Source organism: Oryx dammah, unplaced genomic scaffold, assembly GCF_014754425.2.
Source record: "Oryx dammah isolate SB20612 unplaced genomic scaffold, SCBI_Odam_1.1 HiC_scaffold_2, whole genome shotgun sequence".
NCBI classification, from domain to species: Eukaryota; Metazoa; Chordata; class Mammalia; order Artiodactyla; family Bovidae; genus Oryx; species Oryx dammah.
In genome coordinates, this window is record NW_024070186.1 from 171,229,970 (window position 1) to 171,253,704 (window position 23,735).

General features: G+C 51.4%; 1 protein-coding gene across 4 annotated transcripts in view; it reads right to left on the reverse strand.

The window, feature by feature from the left end:
- The window catches only part of MYH11 (myosin heavy chain 11), a 129,995-nt gene that overhangs the window by 19,788 nt on the left and 86,472 nt on the right, over window positions 1–23,735 (reverse strand). For all 4 annotated transcript variants that reach the window (XM_040256863.1, XM_040256879.1, XM_040256858.1 and 1 more), the window contains 16 exons: window positions 22,774–22,926; window positions 21,581–21,754; window positions 20,285–20,458; window positions 18,631–18,745; window positions 15,916–16,109; window positions 14,248–14,369; window positions 14,051–14,120; window positions 13,725–13,885; window positions 12,244–12,352; window positions 10,014–10,145; window positions 9,714–9,920; window positions 8,303–8,440; window positions 6,961–7,084; window positions 6,382–6,553; window positions 4,769–4,981; window positions 2,669–2,813 (listed from right to left, as the gene is read on the reverse strand). In XM_040256863.1, coding sequence (XP_040112797.1) covers window positions 2,669–2,813; window positions 4,769–4,981; window positions 6,382–6,553; window positions 6,961–7,084; window positions 8,303–8,440; window positions 9,714–9,920; window positions 10,014–10,145; window positions 12,244–12,352; window positions 13,725–13,885; window positions 14,051–14,120; window positions 14,248–14,369; window positions 15,916–16,109; window positions 18,631–18,745; window positions 20,285–20,458; window positions 21,581–21,754; window positions 22,774–22,926 — 2,403 coding nt within the window. The remainder of the gene's footprint in view (window positions 1–2,668; window positions 2,814–4,768; window positions 4,982–6,381; window positions 6,554–6,960; window positions 7,085–8,302; window positions 8,441–9,713; window positions 9,921–10,013; window positions 10,146–12,243; window positions 12,353–13,724; window positions 13,886–14,050; window positions 14,121–14,247; window positions 14,370–15,915; window positions 16,110–18,630; window positions 18,746–20,284; window positions 20,459–21,580; window positions 21,755–22,773; window positions 22,927–23,735) is intronic.

Here is a 23,735-nt window from a genome sequence, read left to right on the forward strand (position 1 = left end):
CTTCTGCGTCTATAGGAGGAGGAAAGGAGCAAGAGAGAAAAGTGTGTGGGTCTCGAGAGTGGAGAAAGCAACAGTGGGCTTGCCCTCAGCTCCTGGGCAGGTCTGTGCAGTGTCTAGGGACCCTCAGAAGCCAGTCCTCTGGTGATGAGTCCATTTAGTGTTTCCAGGACCCCAGACAGGGACAAAGTGCCTAAGGCAACAGTGCAGGTTGATATCAAGGACCCTGGGGGACCTCACGGGACCTGGGCTCCCCGAATGGTGGTGACTATACACGTGTAAGAGGAGTCGAGGCAGGAACAGTGCTACGAGTTTTCACCAACAATCTGAAAAGTTGCTAGAGGTAACATAGTCCCCCTTTTCAGTGCCCCTGAGATGGTGGGCAGGTGTTCCGAGCCCCCTCCTGCTCACACAGGTCAGGCATGGATGGCCAGAACAGCTGAGTCTCTGCAAAGAGGCCTCCAGCGCCTGCTCATCTCAGATGACCACCTGGCTCAGCGCTGGTCAGTTAGCTTTCCAAACTTAACAATGACACAGAACACCTTACTACTGTCTGGAGGACTTATTCCATCAGGTGGGAAGAGCCAATTTGGATTCAACTTCGATCACAATAAAACTTTCTGGGGGACTTCCTGGTGGTCCAGTGGTTAAGAGTCCACCTGCCAGTGCAGGGGTCACTGATCCCATCCCTGGTCCGGGAAGACTCCATGTGCGGTCCAGGGCAACCAAGCCCACGAGCCACAACCACGGAGGCTCGCACGCCCTAGAGCCTCTGCTTCACGACAAGAGAAGCTGTCACAAGGCGAAGCCCGCGCGGCGCCACCAGAGAGGAGCCCCCACGTGCCGCAGCCAGAGAAAGCCTGAGTGCGGCCGCAGAGACCCAGCGCAGCCAGAGGGAAACAATTAATTAATTAAAAAATAATTTCTGGGAGCTTCCCTGGCGATCCAGTGGCTAGGACTCCATGCTTCCAATGCAAGGAGCTCAGACTTGATCCCTGGTCAGGGAACTAAGATCCCTCATGTCACAGGGCATGGCCAAAAAGTGAAAAAAAAAAAAAAAACAGAAACAACCCTTCTGAACATAATAAAGAGAAGACAACTGAAAGGGGAAATACATGTTATAGATAAAACTAGCAAGATCTTATTTGTCCAACACAAAAGAGCTGACAATGCCAACGGGTCATATTTAGACCCCACGTGACCAGTGACAAGGCGACACTTGGAGCGTGAGGGTGTTCAGTCAGGGACAGTGCGTTTCAGTGTGGGGCCTGGAGATGTGCATTTTAGCAAAGATCACGGGTGGGATTAAATGAGTTGGTGTCCGTAAAACTTTGGAACAGTGGCATATACTCAATGCCATACAAGGGGTTGCCGGCATTATTTAAATGTATGGTAGAATTCTGAGATTATGATCAAACTGGTGGTGAACCAGTTCATGGAAGAATATTTATCTTTTTTTTTTTTTTTAATATTTATTGATTTGGCTGAGCTGGGTCTTAGTTGGTATTCCCTGGTGAATTTGGCTGCGTCAGGGTCTTAGTTACAGCACCTGGGATCTTTCTTGTGGTATGCGGAATCTTTTTAATTGAGGCATGTGGGATCAAGTTCCTTGATCAGGGATCAAACCCAGGCCCCCAGCACTGGCAGCACAGAGCCTTAGCCACTGGATCACCAGGGGAGTCCTGAAAAACATTTATCTTGACTGGCGATAGAAACTAATGCCAACACCAATAATTCTTGGGTAACACAGCAGCCATTCAGTCTAGAAAGTTCTGCAGGAAAGCTGCAGCACTGATGGTGGTATAATTCAGACTTTTAGAGAAGCCACCTAGCAGGACGTCATAAGCTAAAAAAGCTCTTCCCTGGGCATGATACACAAGCACATTCTCCAAAGCGAGAGGAAGTTCCAGATACACAGAATTTTAGTGCTAGTTAACTGCCTCAGATCCTGTGCACCCCCAAATAGCCAAGCATCAGAGGAAGATTAGATCTAGCCATTCTCAAACTAACCAGGGGGCACTGTCTTGCCACTCAAATGATGACAGTCTTGCTCCACTCTGTACAGAAATGAAGATGGCTAGACTGTCCTCAGTGTTCAGCTACCTTTCCACAACTTTGCTAAACTCTGCTTATCCACAAGGGCCTACCTGGAGACCCTGCCCTGGAGAGGCTGAGAGATGAGCCCAGAGCCAGGGCTTCCCAGGTGCCTCTGGTGGTAAAGAACCCGCCTGCCAATGCAGGAGACACGGGCTCAAACCCTCCGTTAAGATCCTTTGGAGGAGGGCACAGCAGCCCACTCCGGTATTTTTGCCTGGAGAATTCCATGGACAGAGGAGCCTGGCGGACTATAGTCCCTGGGGTTGCAAAGAGTCAGACATGACTGAAGCGACTTGAGCACGCAGACTGCTGGGACTCTGTCAATAGCTGTGTGACCTTTAGGTACTCTGGACCTCAGTTCCTTCTTGTGTCAAAGGGGCTTCATTGGACCCATCCCAGTGGGTGGTGGAAAAGATTAGTCAAGATAATAGTAAGCATAAATGCTGGGTGCCATCACTCTCATTAGAATCACCGTGGCTTGTTATCGGTCTTAGTGCAGACCCTCGCACGTCACTACCTGGAGCTGTGGACCTTTCTCTGAACCTTGTGTCCCCAAAACACCACCGCGACTCACTCTCTTGAACTGCTCCAGTTGCTCAGTGAGCTCCTCCACCACCTGCGTGTGCTTCTGCCTCATCTCCTGCACCTGCGACTCGTGGGACCGCGTCTCCTCGTCCAGGGCTTTCTTCAGCATCGTCACCTCCTGCTCCCTCTTGGCCCTGGGCAGGAAGAACACAGAGGCTGGCAGCGGAGGAGACAGAGATCTGCCTCGGTGCAGAGGCACGAGGGATCTCCCGGGACCTGGAACTGAAGTCTTCGTCGCTATCCCTCCCAAGCTGTGTGACCTCAGGTGAGTCACCTAACCTCTCTGGACCTGGAATGTCCTCAAAACAAGGAGGTAGCTATAAAAAAGAGGAGCATGCTGCCTCCCAGAATCTCCCAGGGCCGACAAACAAATACACAAAATAAAACATGAGATTGTTGGAAGAATGTGAAGTGAGTTGCAGACTGTTCTGTAAATATTAACATTAGCTCTATTTACTGAGGATACGCTGTATGCCGAGCTCTGACCTAAGTTCTGGGTATATGTCATCTGATGGAACATTCAAGGTGACCTTTAGAGGCAAGTGTATCATTATTTCTGTTTTACAGATGAGGAAACAAAAGCTAAGAAAGAGTGAGCAGCTTGCCCAAGGTATTAAAACCATTGTGTGACTGACCAAGAATTTGAACCCAAACAGTCTGAGATCACTGCTTGACCCACTGCTCTGGGCCAGTGCAAAGGGGGCAGGAAGTTGTGCTGGCTTCTAGGCCCAGCTCAGTGATGTCGCACAAAACCCAAAATGTGGGAAGTAAAACCTCCATGTTAGCACAGCACTTGACCCAGGGTGCACTCAAAACACACTTGCGTGTTTGCTGAATAAATAAATGACCTAGTTTCACTGAAGTCGGCATTCATTATCTGGCAGGGGACCCGTTTTTGTTTCTGCTTTTTGGTTGGGTATTGTCAGTTAGCCAGCAGTGACACTTCAAGTGAGGCCAATCTGATAAATATTATTTTGAAAATTTAATGCAAAACTTATACACACTCAGGAAAAGACAGGAATGAAATTCCCCAAAATGTTAACCGTGGTGGGACTGGGGTCGATGCTTTTGGTATCTAATTTTCCTACAGTTTTCAAGTCATTCTCTAATTGAGTATATCCTCCTACTGTGATGTCAGTTCAGTTGAGTCGCTCAGTTGTGTCCGACTCTTTGCGACCCCATGAATCACAGCACGCTACTGTGACGTAAGTCAAGATTTAAAAATAAGCGTGATTAGACATAGAGAACAGACTTAGGGACACGGGAAGGGGTGAGGGAAGGAGAGGGGAGGACGAATGGAGAGAGTAACATGGAAACTATCCGCTGCCACGTGTCTAATAGAGAGCCAGTGGGAATTTGCTGTATGACTCATGGAACTCAAACTGGGGCTCTATAATAACCTAGAGGGGTAGGATGGGGTGGCAGGTGGGAGGGAGGTTCAAGAGTGGGGGCACATATGCATACCTATGGCCGATTCATGCTGATGTATGGCAGAAGCCAATACAATATTGTAAAGCAATCATCTTTCAATTAAAAATAAATAAATTCAAAAACTAAGCGTACTTCACTCACCAGTTGATTTTCATGGTTCAGACATATTAAAATGTTTTATTATATTTAGATTTGACGTTAGTATTTATAACATCAAATATAACAAATTACTAGAATTTTTAAATAATTAAAAAATCCAGTTTTTCCAATTATCCTCTTTGGGTAACAGGAAACTCCCAAATGCCAAGTAGCTAATCATCTCCAGGGTAGGAAGATATGTGAGCCCTTTTAGGTATCCATGTGGCTTAATTAGACAGAAATATTTATTACTCATTTTTCTGAGATAGCCTTTTTGTTAAGAACAGAACTGAATCAGTTTGCTGTACACTTGAAACTAACATGACATTGTAAATCAACTATATTTCAACAAAATTTTCCAAAAAAAATTAAGCATGCTTATATCCGTTAAAGCAAAATGCAATCAGCACAATAAACATAGGGCCTGAGGAGCCCCGTGACTCAGGATCTGTGTGGGTTTGCCCCTTTCCACCAGCCTTCCCGACCCATCAGAGTGGCCAGCCGGGTGGGGGCTCCTCACCTGAGCTCCTGCTGGGTGGCCGTGCTGTCCAGCGTGTCCTCCAGCTCTGTCTTCAGCGCCTCCAGCTCCTCCCCCAGGTCCCGCTTCTGCTTCTCCGCCTTGTTCCTTGCGGCCCGTTCTGAGTCCAGGTCCTCCTGGAGGTCTGAGATGTGACCTTCCAGCTCCCGGATCTTCTTCAGGGCATTGTTCTTCTGAGCCATTTCATCATCCAGCCTGCCGGGGACAGATCACCAGAACTAAGGCCCTGGGGTCCCGGGCCCCCTGCTGTCCATCCCATGAGGTGGCCAAAAATGGTTTTCTGGAAGCAGTCGTTTGGGTTCCACAGATATCAGAACATGTTCCATTCAGGTCCCGAGACACACAAGGCCCCTTCTTGCCACGTTGCACTGTTTGGAGGTTCATGCAGGATGTAGTTTCCAAGGGCTGATGTAAGAAGACAGGTCATGCTGCACATGTGTATGTGTGTGTGTGTGTGTGTGTGTGTGTGTGTGTGTGGCAGAAACAGATAGACACAGAGACAGAGAGTGCTTTGCACTGAATCAGCATGGTGCCTTGTCCACAGCAGAAGCCCAACAGATGCTTTCTGAGTGTCAGGCAAGTATTCCTCCCAGTAACTACCGGTTGATTCTTCCTTCCACTTGCTCAGGGTCGTTCTGCTCCATGCAAAGTGCTTGGCCAGGCCCTGCTTGTTGGGGGTGGGAATGTTAACACCAGGGGAGATGGTGACTGTGGGTCAGGGTGGGAGGTGGGGAGCCTTGACCGGAAGGAATGGAAGGGAGCTCCCTCCTGACCTCGGTGGGGCTGCTTCAGGTTTTGTCCACGATGGATGGAAGGGGACCAGTGGAGGGAAGACACGAGGTGGCCCATCACCCTAGCACTGTTGCCTGGCACAAACCGGCTGAGAGAGAGCTGGCCAGGGGACCAACCAGAAAGCGACTCCCAGCCCGTCTCTCAAAAGCTGGGCGACTGGCCCAGCTTCCTCCTCAGTGACTAGAGGTACCACAGCCCACCTGGCCAGGTGTCGGTAAAGACACCGCTCCAGCAGAGCTCAGCACACGGAGAGCAGGTAAATAACTGTGAATTGCCGCTGTAATACCCCGTTAGAGCACCCCAGCCCCAAGCTGGGAGAAGGGGGCACAGAAAAGTGGGTGGGGGACACACCGCAAGGAACAGGCCGAGTCTGCCACACCCTGGACGGGGAGAGAAGGGGGCAAAATCTCGCGAGGAGACTGGTGTTCACATAAAGAGGGGCCTCAGAGGGGGACAGCCACGGACAGGAGGGTCCTCCCAGCCTCAGACACATGGTGTTTGTGGTGCTGATGGAACGGCTTCTTTGTGCAACCAGAAACCCAGGACTGGGGTGCAGATGATGAAGGATGGGCACCCAAGAGGCGGGCACAGTGGCAGTAGAGAGGATGAACTTGGTAGGGAGAGAAGGCCAAAGGCGCGGTTCTGGAGGTGCCAGCAGGACCACCAGGCACCTGGGAGGCCAGGGCGGGGCCACTTCACGTGAGATGGCGGCCTGCCTGGAGGAGGACCAGGCCCCCTCTGCAGACCGGCAGGGGCCCTCGGGGCACAAGCACACACTGGACCTGCCCCCAGCGGCCTCGTACCTGCCCAGGGCCGCCTGCAGCTCCTCCTCCTTCTTGGCCAGCTGCATCTTGAGCTCGGCAATCTGCGCCTGCAGTTCTGCGATCTGCTCGTGCAAGTCACTGGCCTCCCCATCCAGCTTCCTCTTGAGCTTCTCCAGCTCCTGCCGGCTCTTCTCCTCCTTCTTCAGCCGCACTGCGAAAAAGCCAGGGCGCTTCAGAGGGTGGACACTACCTGAGAAACCCCTGGAGGACGAGCCTTCCTGCTCAGGCACTTCACACACACACACACACACACAGGAACCATCCCACCTGCACCACGCTCTTGTGGAAGGAAAGTCAGCCCTGGTGACAAGCACCTTCTAGAATGAATGTGTGTGTTTCCTAAGGGTGAGCAGGCAGCTGGGTAGGACTGTCCCTTTCCTGCCGTAATCTACCATTCTCAAAAGTCCTGTCTTATTTTAAAATATCCCCTTTCACGGTTCACCTGAAACTATCACAACACTGTTAATTGGCTATACCCCAATATAAAATGGTTTTGGTGTTAAAAATAAAATAAAGTGAAATACCCGCCCCTCAGAACCTTGCTAGAAGCCGTTTTACCTTCCAGTTCTGAAATCATAGATTCGTGCTTATTTTTCAATTTGGTAAGATTCTTGGCTTTTTCTTCCTCTTCAGCAAGGTTTGTTGTTAAGTCACTAATCCTCTCTTCAAGGAGTTTTCGCTCCTTTTAGGGGAAAAGAAAAAGAAATATCATTAGTTTTTTTTCCTTTTCTCTGGGGACTATGTTTCACTGTTAGTAGTTTCCAGATAAACAGTTGAAAGGATAATCCACACTATAACCAAATGCAACCTAGAGTTTTAAAGGGGGAAAAATAAGTTCCTCAACAATAATAGTTTCCAAAGACCAGGCACTCCCCACCTCAGGCCCCTCCACCCCTCAACTTCATGTTGCAGCCAAGGGGCCCTCTTTCCTTTCTTACCACAGGCCTCGGGGCTCTTGCAAACAGGCGGGACCATCTGCCTGGGATGTGCCTCCAACCTCCTCTCCCTCTAACTGCTCCTCATTCTTCAGGTTTCCACTGAAATGTCACTGCCTCCAGGAAGCCCTCCCTGAATGCCCCACCTCCATCCCCTAGTGCTCTGCTCTTAGAAGAGGGTGAACGCCTCCTTCAGAACCCTGATCATGATAGCAATTAGTGGTTGTTTGTATAATCATCTACTTCTTGTCTCTCTAGAACATAAGCCCCTCGATGATTGGGTCCTCCTCCACCGTGCATGCCCTGCCCCTGACACCAAGCCTGTCTCACAGTCGGTGCCCAGCTGGCATCCAGGACTAAAGGTAGTCCACTCACAGTGGGGCTGCTTAGTGGATACTGACTAGGGTGAGCTACTCATCTTGGGACTTTTCTGGTTTGAGGGCTGAAAGTCTCACATCCCAGAAGCCCCTCAATCCCAGGACAGCTGGTCCTCTGTTAGGAAGTGGAAGTGGGTGGTGAGAATGTGAGGGGGGCCCCCCTGGTCTCAGGCACATTGCCCACCCTCCCTTGCACAACTTGGGGGTTGCATTGGGTGTGGTGTTCCTGACACTTGCTCCACAGTGGCCCTGGCGCTGTTGGGACCACCGGGGACCCCATCCATGGCATGCTTGCATCCTGACAGTGGTTACAAGGCCGCCACATCAATGCCAGAGATAACTGCTTGTTTGGCCTTTAATTCCTTGTACCTGGCTTAAAAAGGGAAGGTATCTGAAGGTATCCACAGTCCTGATGAGCCTGTCACTTTAATGCAGAGACACTCAACCCCACTCACTTTTTTTTTTTTTTAATTTTTGGCCGTATTACAGGGCATGTGGGATCTTAGTTCCCCGACTAGGGACTGAACCCACTCCCCCAGGCAGTGGAGTCTAACCACTGGACCACCAGGGACGTCCAACCCCACTCACTTTTGACAGTTTATTGTTCTGATCATCCATGACCAGAATATCGTCCTCCAGTTTCTTGATCTTGGCCTCAGCTGTGACCTTCTCAAGCTGTAGCTTCTGCCTGGCAGCTTCCTCTTCCTCCAGTTGCTCCTCCAGATCCTTTGTGGGGAAGGGAAAAGAATTACAGCCTTGCTTAACCCCAAATCTACTCTCCCGGAGCTCTGGGGACTCATGGATACAGAGGCTGGGCCTCATGGCTCCCTGCAGTGCTCTTCAGTCTCTTTTCATCAGAAAGAAAAGGTTTGGGTAAACTACTTTGCTTTGTGGAGCCTCAGTCTCCTCATCTGTAAAGTGGGGAGAATAGGTACCACGGTGGTTTTAAAAATATGTCCACAAAGTCTTTGATACTCTTCCCTTCAAGAGGTGGAGCGTAATTCTTCTCCCCTTGAGTGTCAGCTGGGCTTAATGACTTGCTTCTAACAAAATCAAGAGGAAGTGATGGCGTGTGTAAGTCAGAGCCTGGCTATAAGAGGCATTGCAGCTTCCTCCCCTGTTCTCCCTCCATGCACTCTGTCCAGGGAAAGCGAGCTGCCATATTGTGAGGACACTCAAGCAGCCCTGTGGAGAAGCACACACAGTGAGGAACTGAGGTCTCCTGCCTACAGCCATGTGAGTGACAGCTCTCTCACCCATGGAAGGGGATCCTCAAGCCCCAGTCAAGCCTTCAGAGGACTGCAGCCCAGGCTGACATCACAACTGCAATCTCATGAGAAGCTCTAAGCCAGAATCACCCAGCTAAGCTACACTCTCAGTCACGACTGTGGGAGATAAATATTTAGTATTTCATTTACAAAAATAATTTTTTAACTTATTTTCGGGTGTGCTGGGTCCAGCTTTCTCTAGTTGTGGTGTGTGGGCTTCTCACTATGTGGGTTCTCTTGTTGCAGAGCACGGGGGCTTCAGCAGTTTTGGCATGTGGGCTCAGCAATTACAGCTCGCAGGCTCTGGAGTGCGGCTCAGGAGTTGTGGCACACAGGCCCCACAACAGGTGGGATCTTCCTGGACCAGGGAGCGAACCAGTGTCCCCCTGCATTGGCAGGCAGATTCTTAACTACTGGTCCAGCAGAGAAGTCCTAAATGCTTCTTATTTCTAAGCTGCTGAGTCTTGGTGCTTTTTGTTCTGGAGCAGTAGCTTACTGATACAGTTACCCCTCACACAGGGCGGCTACTGGAGAAAACATGTTTGCGCATGGAAGGCAGGGCAGTAGGACAGGCTCCCGAGGAGATATGTGTAGGCAGAGGGCTGCTCCTCTCCAGGCCTGAGTCTCTATCTCAGTCCAGTGGGGACACACAGCATCAGATGCACCTCACAGGTCTGCCGCGAGAGTCAAGGGACTCGGCACCACCGAGGGCAGCCCCCGCAGTGTCTCACCAGCATCTGCTGGGCCATCTTCTTCCGTTCTGCCTGCAGCTGCTGGCCCCGGTCTTCCTCCTCCTCCAGGCGGGCCTCCATCTCGTGCAGGATCTCCTCCAGCTCCTGCTTCTTGGCTGCCAGCCGGACCCGCATCTCCTCGGCCTCGGCGTACAGCTCCGTCTCCGCCTGCAGCTGCTCCTGCAGCAGGTTCTTCTCCTCCGTCAGCTGCAGGCAGGGGGCGGGGAGACAGGCGGTGAGCCCCACGGGGGGCAGGCGGCCCGCCCTCTGCAGCGCCAGCCAGGCTCCCGGGGCCGGTACCTGCGAGTGTTTCTGCTCCAGCTCCTTGAGTTCGCTCTCGGCCTTCTGCTGCCGCTCCTTGGTCTTCTGGAGCTCATCCTCCTTGGCCTGCATCTCCTCCTCCTGCCGAGTCACCTGCAGCAGGGGCTTCACCTGCACACAGAGGGTCAGCCCATCAGTCGTCTCCATGGCACAAGGGATACGCTCTCGTAAGGAAATCAATGGTTCTCAGCTAAGGACAGTTTTACTCCACCTGCAGCCCCTCAGGGGATATTTGGCAGTTTCTGGGGTATTAGCTGTCACAACTAGGTGTTGGGGGAGGGGATGCTACTGGCATCTAGTGGGTAGAGGCCAGAGATGCTGCTCAACATTCTAGAATTCTCAGGACAGCCTCCGTGACACAGAATTACCCATCCCCAAATATCAACATATGCCAATATCAACCAATATGCCAAGAATGAAAAATCCTAGAGCAACAGGAAAAGGTGCAAAGTGAAAGGAGAAAGTCTCGCCTCCCCCCATTTAGTCCCATCCTGAGTGAGGACTGCTGATGACAAACTGCTGTGTTTCCTTCCAAAGAGTAAAGGAAAGAAAAGTCCCCCACATCCTACCTCCCATTACCTGCACTATCAGCATCTCCTTCTAGCCCTTTGTCCTGCACACTAAAAAAATACACCTGAGACCACACTGCCCAGCGTTACATGTACTTAAAAAAATTTTTTTTAATTAAGAAAGTTTTTTTGCCATGCCATGAGGCTTGAGGGATCTTAGTTCACGGACCAGAGATCGAACCCAGGCCCTCTGCAGTGAAAGCACAGAGTCCTAACCACTGGACCATCAGAGGATTCCCTACGTGCTGCTTTTATTACTAAAAACGACAGGATAACTGTCACCCCTGCAGTCACATCAGCGTTACAACTTGGTTTTTAAATACCATCATTTTTAGCGATCGAAAAGTATCCCATTGATGGATAGCTGTTATGAGTCAGTCTGCCAGGGCTGGGCATTGAAATTTGCTCTTCTAAAAGAATGCCCTTCATTTTTTATTTTCTTTATTTCAGATGGTTTTTTAAGGAGAGTTTTCCAGAAGTTGGGTTGGTGGGAATGAACATTACCAAAAAGCAGCTTCCCCTCACTGCTCTTCACCAGGCTGACTCCTAACTCCTTGTGTTCAAACCCCACCTGGCACTAGAGGAACCCATATTTGATACACTGCAGCTTCCTTCCTGCACTGACCCCAGTCTGCCATGGGCATCATTTCCTGCGATTACCTATCACCTACTCCTCCACTCACCTAGAATATTCATGAAGCCAGGGTATCGCCAGCCCTTCACATGGACCTGGTGCACAGTGTCCATTCAATACATAGTCCCTCAGTGAAAAAGCTTTGTGCCCATCAACAAACTCAAGGGCACCTAAGAGGAAGCTGTGTCCATCCCCACAGAGCAAGTCTTTGCCCAACGGACTCGTAACAGCCAGCGATGCTGCAAGACCAAGCTGTACCCAGAGAAACAAACAGTGGATACACACAACACGCTGGATGGAGGGCTCTCCAGAGAATGATGCTTTGTGACAAAGTGAAAGTCGCTGAGTGGTGTCCGACTCTTTGCGACCCCACGGACTATACAGTCCATGGAATTCTCCAGGCCAGAATACTGGAGTGGGTAGCCGTTCCCTTCTCCAGGGGATCTTCCCAACCCAAGGATTGAAGCCAGCTTTCCCGCATTGCAGGCAGATTCTTTACCAACTGAGCCACAAGGGAAGCCCAGCAACTGGAGTGGGTCGCCTATGCCTTCTCCAGCGGGTCTTCCCGACCCAGGAACTGAACCAGGGTCTCCCGCATTGCAGGCAGATTCTTTGCCAACTGAGCTATCAGGGAAGCCCCAGTGACATAACTACAGGACCCCGTTAACATAATATTCTTGAGATGACAAAAGTACAGAAATGGAGAACAGATTCGTGCTTGCTGGGGCTGTGGAGGGAAGTGGGTAGAGCTATAAGTGGGCAGTAGGAGGGATCTTTGTGGTGATGGAAGTGCTCTGGGTCTGGGTTAAGGTCACGGTTTAACCCACATGCCAAAGAGGGAGCTCTTCTCAAGCCCAGAGAATCGCCAATGGGGAAGGTTTGGTTTTGAGCTCTCGGTTGCAAGCCTGCTATCCACCACCTCCAGCCCCACGTGGGCAGCGTCCCAGGGAAGACCCAGGACTTGGGGGAGGGGGGTGGGGGGGGGTTGGGATGAGGATGCACTCACTTTGGTGAAGAGCCGCCACCACTGCCAGTTCCGCAGCTTGAGGTATGCAGCGCAGTTCCTCTGGATCACCTTCATGGCCGTCAGCTGCTGCTGCCTCTTGGCAAAGGCTCTGGGGATAGGGAAGTGGAGGTGTGAGAAGACCTGCTCCGCCCAACACACAACTCACTGAGTTGTCACAGCACCCAGCCCTGCAGCATCCTGAGAGCAGGATGCGTCTGTTTGGCTTGTGATTTTCTGACTCGCACAAGGACATTCTCTCTAGCCCAGATTCTCCAGCAAGCTCTGAGCATCAGTACAAGTATATCATCTGGAGGCCAGAGCCTTTCTCAGTGGACAAGGAAGACCTGAGGCTCACAAAATTCCCTGAATTCAGATCTGTGGTCCCGGTAACACCTAGGAAATCAACCCACGCTCCACCATTCCTGAGGCACATCCAACACACTCATCTGTACCACATCTTCCCCAAAGCTGAGAGTCTGAAAAACCTATCGTTTCCTCGGGTGTGTTTTAAACTCCCAGAACTGACACAGAACCAGCACCCCTCCTATTTAAGGGCTATTAGGTTCGAAAAACCACCGAAGAGTGAACACCATCCTCTTGTCTCTGAGTGGCTGCCATTGTGGCTGCCATCTTGGACGTGGGTGAACTTGAAGAATAAACTCTCCCCAGTCAGTCTGCAAGTGGGAGTGGTGACAACAGAGAATTTAGTTATGATACTTAACAGGTTAGGTCTGTCCCAGGACCAAGCGCTCCCCAGATCTGGCCTTGACCATCCTGGGTCTACCTGGCAATGAATCAGCTTGACATGATCAGATGAGTGCGTGGTCTGTACCTCCTGATGATACGTGCCCTGGACTAGAGCTACTCCACCAGCCCCTGCAGTCCTGTTCGGGGTGTGAGTTTCATGGAGGAACCCTAGCCTTCACCCAGGCCCTGGTTTCCCAAAACAGAGGGAGCATCAGGGCAGGACCATGCCTTATGAATCCCTTTCGGACATGGGGGTATAGATACCAATACACCTTCCTCAGGTACTTTATCATATTCTCACACTTCTTAAATGATAACCGGCTTTGTTCTCAACTGTTTATATGCAGCATTTCATTGACCCCCCCTCATTAAAACAAGTTTACGAGGCAGGAATAATTATACTCATTTTCCTGAGGCTCAGAGAGGTAGAATAACTGTCACAAGGTTCTTCACCAAATAAGCAGGGAAGCCAGAATAGAACCCATGTCTAACTCTCCACAGCCCATGGTCTTAAGTCCTTCCTGCCCTGTCCTTGTAACTAGCACATATTTTTTAAGTGGTAGCATTTCTTCCCCCTCAAGAAAAGGCTGCCATTCAATCAGTGACACATCTTAGAGCAGGTGGCCTCTGCTCTAGAATCAGGGAATCAGGACATGAGGCCAGAAAACCCCCTGAAATTTTGTGCTTCTGGTCTGTGTTCGCAGGGAGGCGATAGCATGCAGGTCTTTACTAACTTTCTGGCCAGGTAGCCACGACACATCGCCTGGAAGGCCATGATGACATCGGTGATCTTTAAGTCTCGCTCCTCTTCCAGGTGGGCCAGGACCCCGGTTCGGAAGAAGATTTTGCTCTGCCCGATCCTGTACAAGTTGGGGTCTAGTTCCAGGGCTTTGATCTGCGGAAGGAAGGAGGGGAGAGTTCCTGTTCTCGGCTCTGTGACTTGGCGGGGGGGTTAAGTGTGTTTAAGGAGGGTCCTTCCTGGAGCAGCTGCGGGCAGTGCCACCTGAGGCCCAGAGGTCTGCAGGTGGATTTCTGGGGAGGGGCTGGGGACCAGGCTCACCATCAGGATGCAGGCCTGCTTCCCGTCCATGAAGCCTTTGGGAATGGCGTTGGCGGCCAGGATCTCGTACCTTGAGACACGGGGCAGGAGTCAAGACCGAGAGCATCTCCGCTGTCGTCAGTCTGTCCCTCCGCTGAGCCTGCTCTCCGCACCCGCCCCCTGCCCCCGCCCCACCCTCACCGGCCCTGCAGGCTCACCGTTGGCGGAACTCCTGGAAGACGATCCTGTTGGGAAAGCCCTGGCGGCAGATTCGGATGCCTTCCAAGACCCCGTTGCACCGCAGCTGCTCTAGCACCAGGAAGGCGTCCAGCTTGCCCGACTGCAAAGATACAAAGGGCAGTGGGCTGCCGGGGCCTCGGGGAGTAGCAAGCCCCGAATCTCAGGCCTGGTGACCCACCTCGCCAGGCCATGGGGGGCTCACTGGGGGCACCAGGTGAGAGTTCAGCTGAGGGTCTGGCGCCATCTCTCATTCTTGTTGGCGCCAGCATCACCTGGGCTTCCTCCCTGTCACCTCCCCCTCCCTTGCTTCCTGCCCGTCACCAGTTCTACGGCTCCTGCCTCCCAAACATCTCCCCATCCACCCACTTCTCTCACCACTGCCATCCACTTGCCACCCTCTTCTCCTGCCCCGATGCCCACAGTAGCCTTGTACTGTCTTCCCACCCTGTCCTGCTTCTCCCATTGCCTCACCTGGTTTCTAAAATGCAAATCTGATCATGACACGCCTCCTGATAACATCTTACAGGAGTGCCAAGCCCTGTTAACCCCCAGGAACACCACAATCTAAGCCCCGCCCAGCATTCCAGCCTCATCTCTCCCATCCCTGCTTCACACCATCACATGTCAATACGGAACGACCCACCTGGAGTTTCTTCACCCAGACCCTTCATTTCTCACCTCCACGTCTTTGCTTATTCTGGTCCCTCTGCCTAGGTTGCCCTCCCTTCCCTGCCCTCTGAGTCACCGAGTTCACGTCCTTTAAGAAGCTTTCTCTGAGCCCTGAGTGTTGAGTGGGACCCCTGGCTCTTTGGTATTCTCATAATTTACCACATCACCTCCTCAGCTGGTATGTCCACCTCTCCCACAGCTCAGCACTACTGACATCTCGGGCTGGATAATTCTCTGTGGTTGCAGGGGGAGCGGCTCTGTATGCTATGGGATGTTTAGCAGCATCCCTGGCTTCTGTGCACTGGATGCCAGTAATAGCCCCCTTCTCAGTTAAAAATGTCTCCAGACGTGGCCAAATCTCCCCTGTGGGGGGAGGGAGGGCACACAATTGCCCCCCAGCCAAGCACCCTGCTCTAGATTATGACACCTGCCCGCAAGGACTACAGTCCATCCCGCTCCAAATCCCCAGCACCTGGCACAGGGGAGCTCAGCAAATATTAGCTGAATAATGTTTACTGTGAATATTACAGTAAATATTAGTGAACGAGTGATCTGATACCATGTGCAGCCACTCCAGGGCTCAAAGGCCCCAGGAGCATTCTCCCTTCCTCTCTTGCCTTTTTCTGCATCTTGGAGGAGAAAGGAGCGCCTCCCACTCGTGTCAGATGGAGCCCTCAGGGTGGGAGGGCTGGCTTTCCTCCTGCCCCTGTAGCGCAGCCTGCCTCCCCTTTCCCTGCAGACCCTGAGGTCCTGCCCCTGTGGCGCAGCCTGCCTCCCCTTTCCCTGCAGACCCCGAGGTCCTGCCCCTGTGGCGCAGCCTGCCTCCCCTTTCCCTGCAGACCCTGAGGTCCTGCCCCTGTGGCGCAGCCTGCCTCCCCTTTCCCTGCAGACCCCGAGGTTCTGCCCCTGTGGCGCAGCCTGCCTCCCCTTTCCCTGCAGAGCTGAGGGCACCCCGAGGAGGCGGGCGGCGGCCTCACCCTCTTCTCGTGGTTGGGGATGATGCAGCGCACGAAGTTGGGTGTGGTGTTCCGCAGCGTGGTCATCAGCTTCCCCAGCTGCTCCTTGTACAGCTGCCCCACCGTGCGGAACATGCCCTTCTTGGTCTTGGAGGCGCTGGGCAGTGAGCTCTCCGTCATCTTGGCCATCTGGTCCAGCCCCACGATGCGGTCCACTGCGGGCACACGAGGGTGGCGTCAGCCCACCCAGGGGCTCTGCACCCCCACAGCAGGCCAGGGGACCAGCCCGGAGCGTGGAGACCCCAGGTCCCCTGCTCATTCTCATGGGGTTCTTTCCTCCATCCCTACCACCTTCCCTCTAGCGATAGGTATAGGGAGGTGTCGGGGGTTGCTTTCCAAGTATTACATATTTCGGAGACCCTGAGAACTCCCGAATGACAAAAAGAACACATTCTCTCTGACACTGTCACAGAGACTTGGGAGTAAATCCTGTTCTTGCCACCGCCTTGGCCTGGTGCCATTTTGTGCCTCAGTTTCTCCTTCTGTGAAAGTGAAAGTCACTTAGTCGTGTCTGACTCTTTGAGACCCCATGGATGCAAAGAGTTCATGGAATTCTCCAGGCCAGAATACTGGAGTGGGTAGCCGTTTCCTTCTGCAGGGGATCTTCCCAACCCAGGGATTGAACCCAGGTCTCCCGCATTGCAGGCAGATTCTTTACCAGCTGAGACACCAGGAAAGTGGAGGTAATAACAGCATCTACCTCCTAGAGCAGGAATAATTGAATAAGGTCTGCAAAGGGCTTACCTCCCTGCCTGCCTTCAATCCTTCATCCACCAACAAATATTTATTGAGACATGAACAAAATCCAGACGCTGTGTACCCCCCTGACCCCAGCTCATATTCTATGATTATGCCAACAGAAGGAGGCAGACAATGATCACACGTGCAAGTATACAATATTTTGAGTGGTGAGGTGAGCTTAGAAAGATAAAACAGGGATCCCCTGAGGGAGGAGATGGCAATCCACTCCAGTATTCTTGCCTGGAGAATCTCATGGACAGAGGAGCCTGGTGGGCTACAGTCCACAGGGTCACAAAGAGTCGGATATGACTGAGCGACTAACACACACGCACACAGTTGACTGTATCCAGCGGGTTGGTGGGTCGTGGAGTTCAACCCCGCTGACATTAGACCCCAGCACTTCTGCTCCTGTGCTCAGGTAGGCTCCATGTAATAATGTCTTTGCTTGTCTGCCTCGCCTATGAGACTGTGGGCTCCCTGAAGGAAGGAGTTCCAGAGTTCATCCTGGGTCCCAGGTGTGAGATATAACCTGGGTTGAGATGCTGTTACCCCATCCCAAGGGCCTTGGCACTCAGTAAATGTCGGCAGAACTGACACCTGTCCCTAAAGCAAGGGCAGCTAGTCCTGTAAGCCCTAGACCTACTGTGTCAAGAGTGAAATCTGCTGTAAGCACTGAGGCCCAGGAGCAAAAGCAGCAAAGCCCACCATCTAATAGTCATCACAGGGCCGATGTGTACTAAGTCCCTACTGTGGGCCCAGCAGGTGTTAGACTTCACTTGGATTATCTGTTCTCTGGTTCTTAAGGGGAAAAAAGTGTGGTCCCCAGACCAGCAGCATCAGCACCACCTAGGAACTTGTTGCTGCTGCTGCTAAGTCACTTCAGTCGTGTCTGACTCTGTGCGACCCCATAGATGGCAGCCCACCAGGCTCCCCCGTCCCAGGGATTCTCTAGGCAAGAACACTGAAGTGGGTTGCCATTTCCTTCTTCAATGTATGAAAGTGAAAAGTGAAAGGGAAGTCGCTCAGTCGTGTCCGACTCTTCGCGACCCCATGGACTGCAGCCCACCAGGTTCCTCCATCCATGGGATTTTCCAAGCAAGAGTACTCGAGTGGGTTGCTTTTGGAACTTGTTAGAAATACGAATTTTCAGGTTCCATCCAGACCTGCTGAATCACACCCTCCAGTGATGGGGTCCAGTGATCATGAGCTTTAACAAGCGTTCCAGAGATCTTGATCCATGCTCAAACTTGGCCCTACTGATTTAATTTCACCCTCACAGTAATCTTAGGAAAGATGGGAGATTAACTCAACTGGTAAAGAATCCGCCTGCAATGCAGAAGACCCCAGTTCAATTCCTGGGTTGGGAAGATCCGCTGGAGAAGGGATAGGCTACCCACTCCAGTATTCTTGGGCTTCCCTGGTGGCTCAGAGGGTGAAGAATCTGTCCGCAATTCAGGAAACCTGGGTTCAATCTCTGGGTTGGGAAGATCCTCTGGAGAAGGGAACGGCTACCCACTGCAATATTATGGCCTGGAGAACTCCATGGACAGAGGAGCCTGGCGGGCTACAGTACATGGGGTCACAAAGAGTCTGAAATGACTAAGTGACTTTCATTTTCACCAAAGAGGACAGTGGAGCTTAAGGAAGTCAAGTGAATTGTCTGAGATCACACAGCTGGTACATGGCAGAGATGAGAGTGCAGTTAAGTCTCTCTGACTCCACAAGGGGGCGCTCTGACCCAACATACCTCCTAAGACATTTCCTCCATCAGCATCTGAGCCCTGACTCAGGACCTTCTCCGTGGGGTCCAGGTGCTGGATTGAGGGGCTCAGGAATTGGTGCCCCATCCCTCCTGGGAGCAGGTGTGGGAATAGGAGTTTCTGGGGAGGGGCTGGAGGGAGTTCAGTCCTCCTGCTCCAGTGAGCAGGGCCTTACCGTCCTTCCACAGGTCGGCCACAAACTTGTCTGAAGAGGCGTTGAGGAGGGAAGTCACATTGTCATTCAGCGGGTCCATGTTCTTGGTCAGCCAGGCGCTGGCATTGTAGTCCACCTGTCAAGGACCACCCCACCGGTCAGGTGCTTCTGCTTCAGTTATGAACTAAGGACAGGGCCCCAGACTTCTTCCCCCACTGCCCCAGATCTTCTGAAGTCAGAGAGGAAACATGAGTGGCTACCATAATGGGAATCCACAAACACCAAGAAAGGAACCGACGAATCAGAACTTTAAAGGGCCCTGCGCACAGTAGGCCTCAGCCATGACCTACTGAGAAAGCCTCGTCTCTGTCCCTGCCTTCTCCTAGTAAACTTCCTCTGGCCGTCTCCTCCTTAAGAGCCCAGCACGATGCCTGAGATTTCCCAAAGGTATGGAGCTTTGCTGGTGGCGAGTACCCTCCCCTCACACTCTACGTTCATCTCTCCTCCAGCAAAGGCTTGACAACAATCTGCTTTTAAATTAAATCTGGGACCTCTTTTTAATCTTACTATTTTGACTATGACATGGAAGGAACTGATCAAATAGTTCTGGTGGGGTCTTACATTATATGGGTTGTTACGTTGATGGGCAGGTCTGATCTTGGCTGTGTGTCAATAAAGCTTTATTTACAAAAACAGGCTGTGGACCAGGTTTGGTACCTGGGCTGTAGTTCACCAACCCCTGGTTTAGAGTATTGCCTGTTTCTATGATGTAGTGGATATACCCAGGGAGTCAATAAATGTCTGCAAGCCAGATTCAGGTATGTCTTTTCTCCATGATCCAGGACCCTCTGGAGCCATAGGGAAAGGTCCTGTATATTAAGAACTATAATATGATGATGACGGTGATGACAGTGATGATGGAGGAGACACGTAGGGGAAAAGCGGGGAGGAAGGAGGAGAAGGAAGAAAAAGAAGACATCACAAATTCCCCTGAGTGGCACAAGCTGGCAATGGCAAACCCAAGGCCATGATAAAGGAGATTTCTGTTGGACTCAGAAGTGGGTTTATTGGTCACCCCATTCCAGCTGGCCCTTCCTGTTGGGTTTAACTGGTAGCAGGAAGGATTTAGGGTCTATACAGGAAAGAACTGCCTGGCTACCATGAAAGTGAAAGTTGCTCAGTCCTGTCCGACTCTTTGCAATCCCATGGACTGTCCATGGAATTCTCTGGGCCAGAATATTGGAGTGGGTAGCCTTTCCCTTCTCCAGGGAATCTTCCCAACCCAGGGATCGAACCCAGGTCTCCCGCATTGCAGGCAGATTCTTTACCAGCTGTGCCACAAGGGTAGCCTGGCTACCACAGCTGGAGCATATTAGTGGCCTCTCTAATATACGTCTCATATATGTCTATAATATACAACATATATATTAGCCTATTATAGCATATATATTCTCTATCTTTAATATACAGGTATTATATATACATTAGCCCATTATATGTTATATCTCTAAATCTTGTCCCTCATTGATGCTTAGACAATTCATGTATAAGGCTCAGTTGGGGTCTGACTTACACCAGATGCTTCTGGGTCCTGCCACTCCCAAGTTGCTCCTACTTGGAGCATCCTGCCTGGGTGCCCTGGGATGAAGAGGCCCCTGGGACATTTGCCTGGTACCTTTCCGGCGTAGTGGATGATAGAGAACTCAGTTTTGTCCTTGAGCTGCTTGGGCTTCTGAAACTTGGGGTGGCTGCCCTGCTCCGAGCACAGCTTCTCCACAAAGGACTTGTCTGTGGCTTTGGGGAACCAACACTCCTCGTCCAGCAGGGCCAACACACCTGGAGGGTTGTTCTGTGGAGGACAAGCTGATCATAGCAAGGGCGCCCGAGCCTCAGGCTGGCCACCCAAACACATGCGTAGGCTCCATTACTGTATCTACTTACATGTAAAGGTGGATTTACATGCTCCATCTCCACCCCCTCAATCTATCCTCAAAGTATTCTGTGCCCAGTGGACCAGCACTAGGGATGCAAGCGCCGGGAAGCATACACATCACAAAGATTTCACACTTCTAGTAATAAAATGTGTTCCTTTACAAATAAATTCACCTAAGGGTTCCTTTGAGCAAAGTGCTCCCCTATGGCTGAGACAGCTTAAACTAAGGTGTCAGGAGCACCATCAAATCTGCACATGCTATTTGCTCTGGTGGAATGTTCTTTACTTTTTGGACTCAGATCAGAGAAGCCTTTCCTGGCTATTCTGTCCAAAGCAGGCATCCCTAAACCACTCTCTGCTTTGTCCTTATCAGGAGTTTCAGTTGCTTCTCTTGTTTGTCTTGTTTCATTGTCTGCTCCTCCAGGAGGGCAGGGACTGCGTCCATCTCATTCACTGTTAACACCTCAGCCCCTAAAGAGAGGGCCCAGCATATAGCTGTTTAGTCGCTAAGTTGTGTCCAGCTCTTTTGCAACCCCTTGGACCACAGCCTGCCAGGCTCCTCAGTCTATGGGATTTCCCAGTCAAGGATGCTGGAGCCGGCTGCCATTCCCTTCTCCAGGGGATCTCCCTGACCCAAGGATCACACCTGCATTGGCACGTGGATTCTTTACCACTGAGCATACAGTAGGTCACTCAATAAGGTAGGTCAATCAATGGTCATTCAATAATGATCTCGTGCACCTACTATGTGCGTGGTTCCAGGAGTTCAGGATGGGTCAGCAAACAAAAGCAAGACCCTTGCCTTTGGGAATGAAAGACTGGAGAGAGGAGGGGAGGGAATGGCACGGTGGGGAAGGGAAGAAAGGGGCGGGATAAAAAGAAGCAACACCTTCGATAGGAAAATGTGGGCTAAAGGACAGGGTAATTTAGTTCACGAAGATTCAGTTTACAGCCTTTCAGGACTTGGGGAAGCCGTGCTCGAGTGGAGACAGCACAGGGTCTGCGTGCTGGCCCGACATGTGTAATGTGGGGCCTCACCGGCCGCTCGATGAGCTCAATGCAGGGCTGCAGGTCCAGCCCGAAGTCGATGAAGTTCCACTCGATGCCCTCGCGCTGGTACTCCTCCTGCTCCAGGATGAACATGGTGTGGTTGAAGAGCTGCTGGAGCTTTTCGTTGGTGTAGTTGATACACAGCTGCTCGAATGAGTTCACCTAAGCACACAAGCCCGAGGAGACCCATGAGCATCATGGTCCACGTTAGAGGACTCAGGACCCCGAGGAGCTCCGTGCTGGAGAGACCCTATACCGGACACCCTTTCGACGAGCCTGCTTTGCCATTTCAGCACCCAGAGAGGGCTCAGGCCCCACTGAAGGCTTCCCGGGGCGCATGAAGGCTGGTAAGAGTTACTTATTCCCATGTCACGTGGTTTTAAGAATGCTGATCTCCATCTGCACAATGATTTATAGATGTTAGGTATTTCAAAACCTCGATATTTTTTGGCCATACCCCATGGCATGGGATCTTAGCTCCCTGACCAGGGATCAAACCTGTGCTCCTGCAGTGGAAGAGTGGAGTCTTAACCCCTGGACTGCCAGGGAAGTCCCTCATTATCCCCATATTACAGATGTGGAAACTGAGGCTCAAAGAGGGAGTTATTCCATAGTAGACATGTTTTGGAATATCTGTCAATCTTAACATATTCTCTTTCACTGAGAACTCCCCTCCAACTCATGGGAGTGGGATTTAGTAGCCATTTTATACTCTATGAAGTACTGAAAGACCCTAAAAACAGTGCTTGGCTCTGAGATGACCATGTGACCCAACTCAGGTAAGATTCAATGACAATTCCAAGATGTGGGATGGAACTACTGGAAAGAACTGGAACTGGTTGGAACTAAGAGGCCGTCTGGATCGATGGCAGCCACACTGCCACCATGAGGGGAGAGCCTGCTTGAGAGTGAAGCCAAAGTGGAGGACAGCGGAGAGAGGGAGAGGCAGGAGTTCAGGTCCTGCCTGTTGGACCCAGCTGTACCTCCGGCCTCAGTTTACAAACCAGTACCTTCCCCACTGGATTTCTGTCTCTAAAACCCTCAAAGATTTAGCCTTCATGAGACGTCTTCCCACCCTATAGTAGCTGCCTGCCTTTCTCCAAAAATAATGACTTTCTCTAAGTGGAAGCTAATTTCCAGAGAACCGGGACTATGTCTATTGCGATCTTGCCAAGTTGTACCTCAAAGATCTCAAATCCAGCGATGTCCAGGATCCCCAGGAACGAAGCCCCTTGCCGGTGGGTCTTGTCCAGGGCTTTGTTCACGCGGGTAAGTATCCAGCGGAAAAGGCGCTCATAAGTTGCCTTGGCCAAAGCTTCTACCGCAAAGTCTGCCTGCAGGGGGTAAGGGGACAGGGTTACTCCCAGTGGGCTGCGTTTTCACAAGAGCCTGACTGGTGGTCCTGGATTTTTATACTCCCGCTACCTACAATTACTCCTTAAAAGATAAACAAAGAAAAGGAAAGTATACCATCTCTACAACTGGCAATAAGGGACATAATGGTTAGACCTAAGGAATGGCGATATGGCTAAGTAGTCACTTCCTGTTAGAGGGACCTCGAACAGAGTGGAGCCTGCTCCATCCCAGGGTCACTTAGAGGCAGTCAGTCCTGCCTCTAGAAAGGGTCCAGGGACATGTCCAAAGGTTAAGTCAGCCCTCATACCTTCAACTAAGAGATCAAGATGAGGTCAGGAGTGAGAGACGCTGATGTTCTTGCTCAGCCAGTATTGTACCTTCAAAACCCGACATGGGACTTTGATTATTGTAGTATTGGATATACGGGGGATAAAAAAATGGATGGATGTATGTGTGGGTGGATGGAAAAGTCCTTCCCTGAAAGCCACCAGGAAGTTTAGGTCTTTTTAGCATGAGCCATCCATTGTCCTTGTTGGGCATGTGCAGTAAACTGTGTACTTTCCTTCACCACAAATTGGCTTTGCTGCATGGTTGATTAACAGACCTAAGTTTGGTTAGGTAACAGATGCATAAATGGGTGGGTGGATGGATGGATGGATGGATGGGTGGGTGGATGGATGGATGGATGGATGGGTGGGTGGGTGGATGGATGGATGGGTGGGTGGATGGATGGGTGGATGGATGGATGGGTGGATGGATGGATGGGTGGATGGATGGAAAGGTGGAC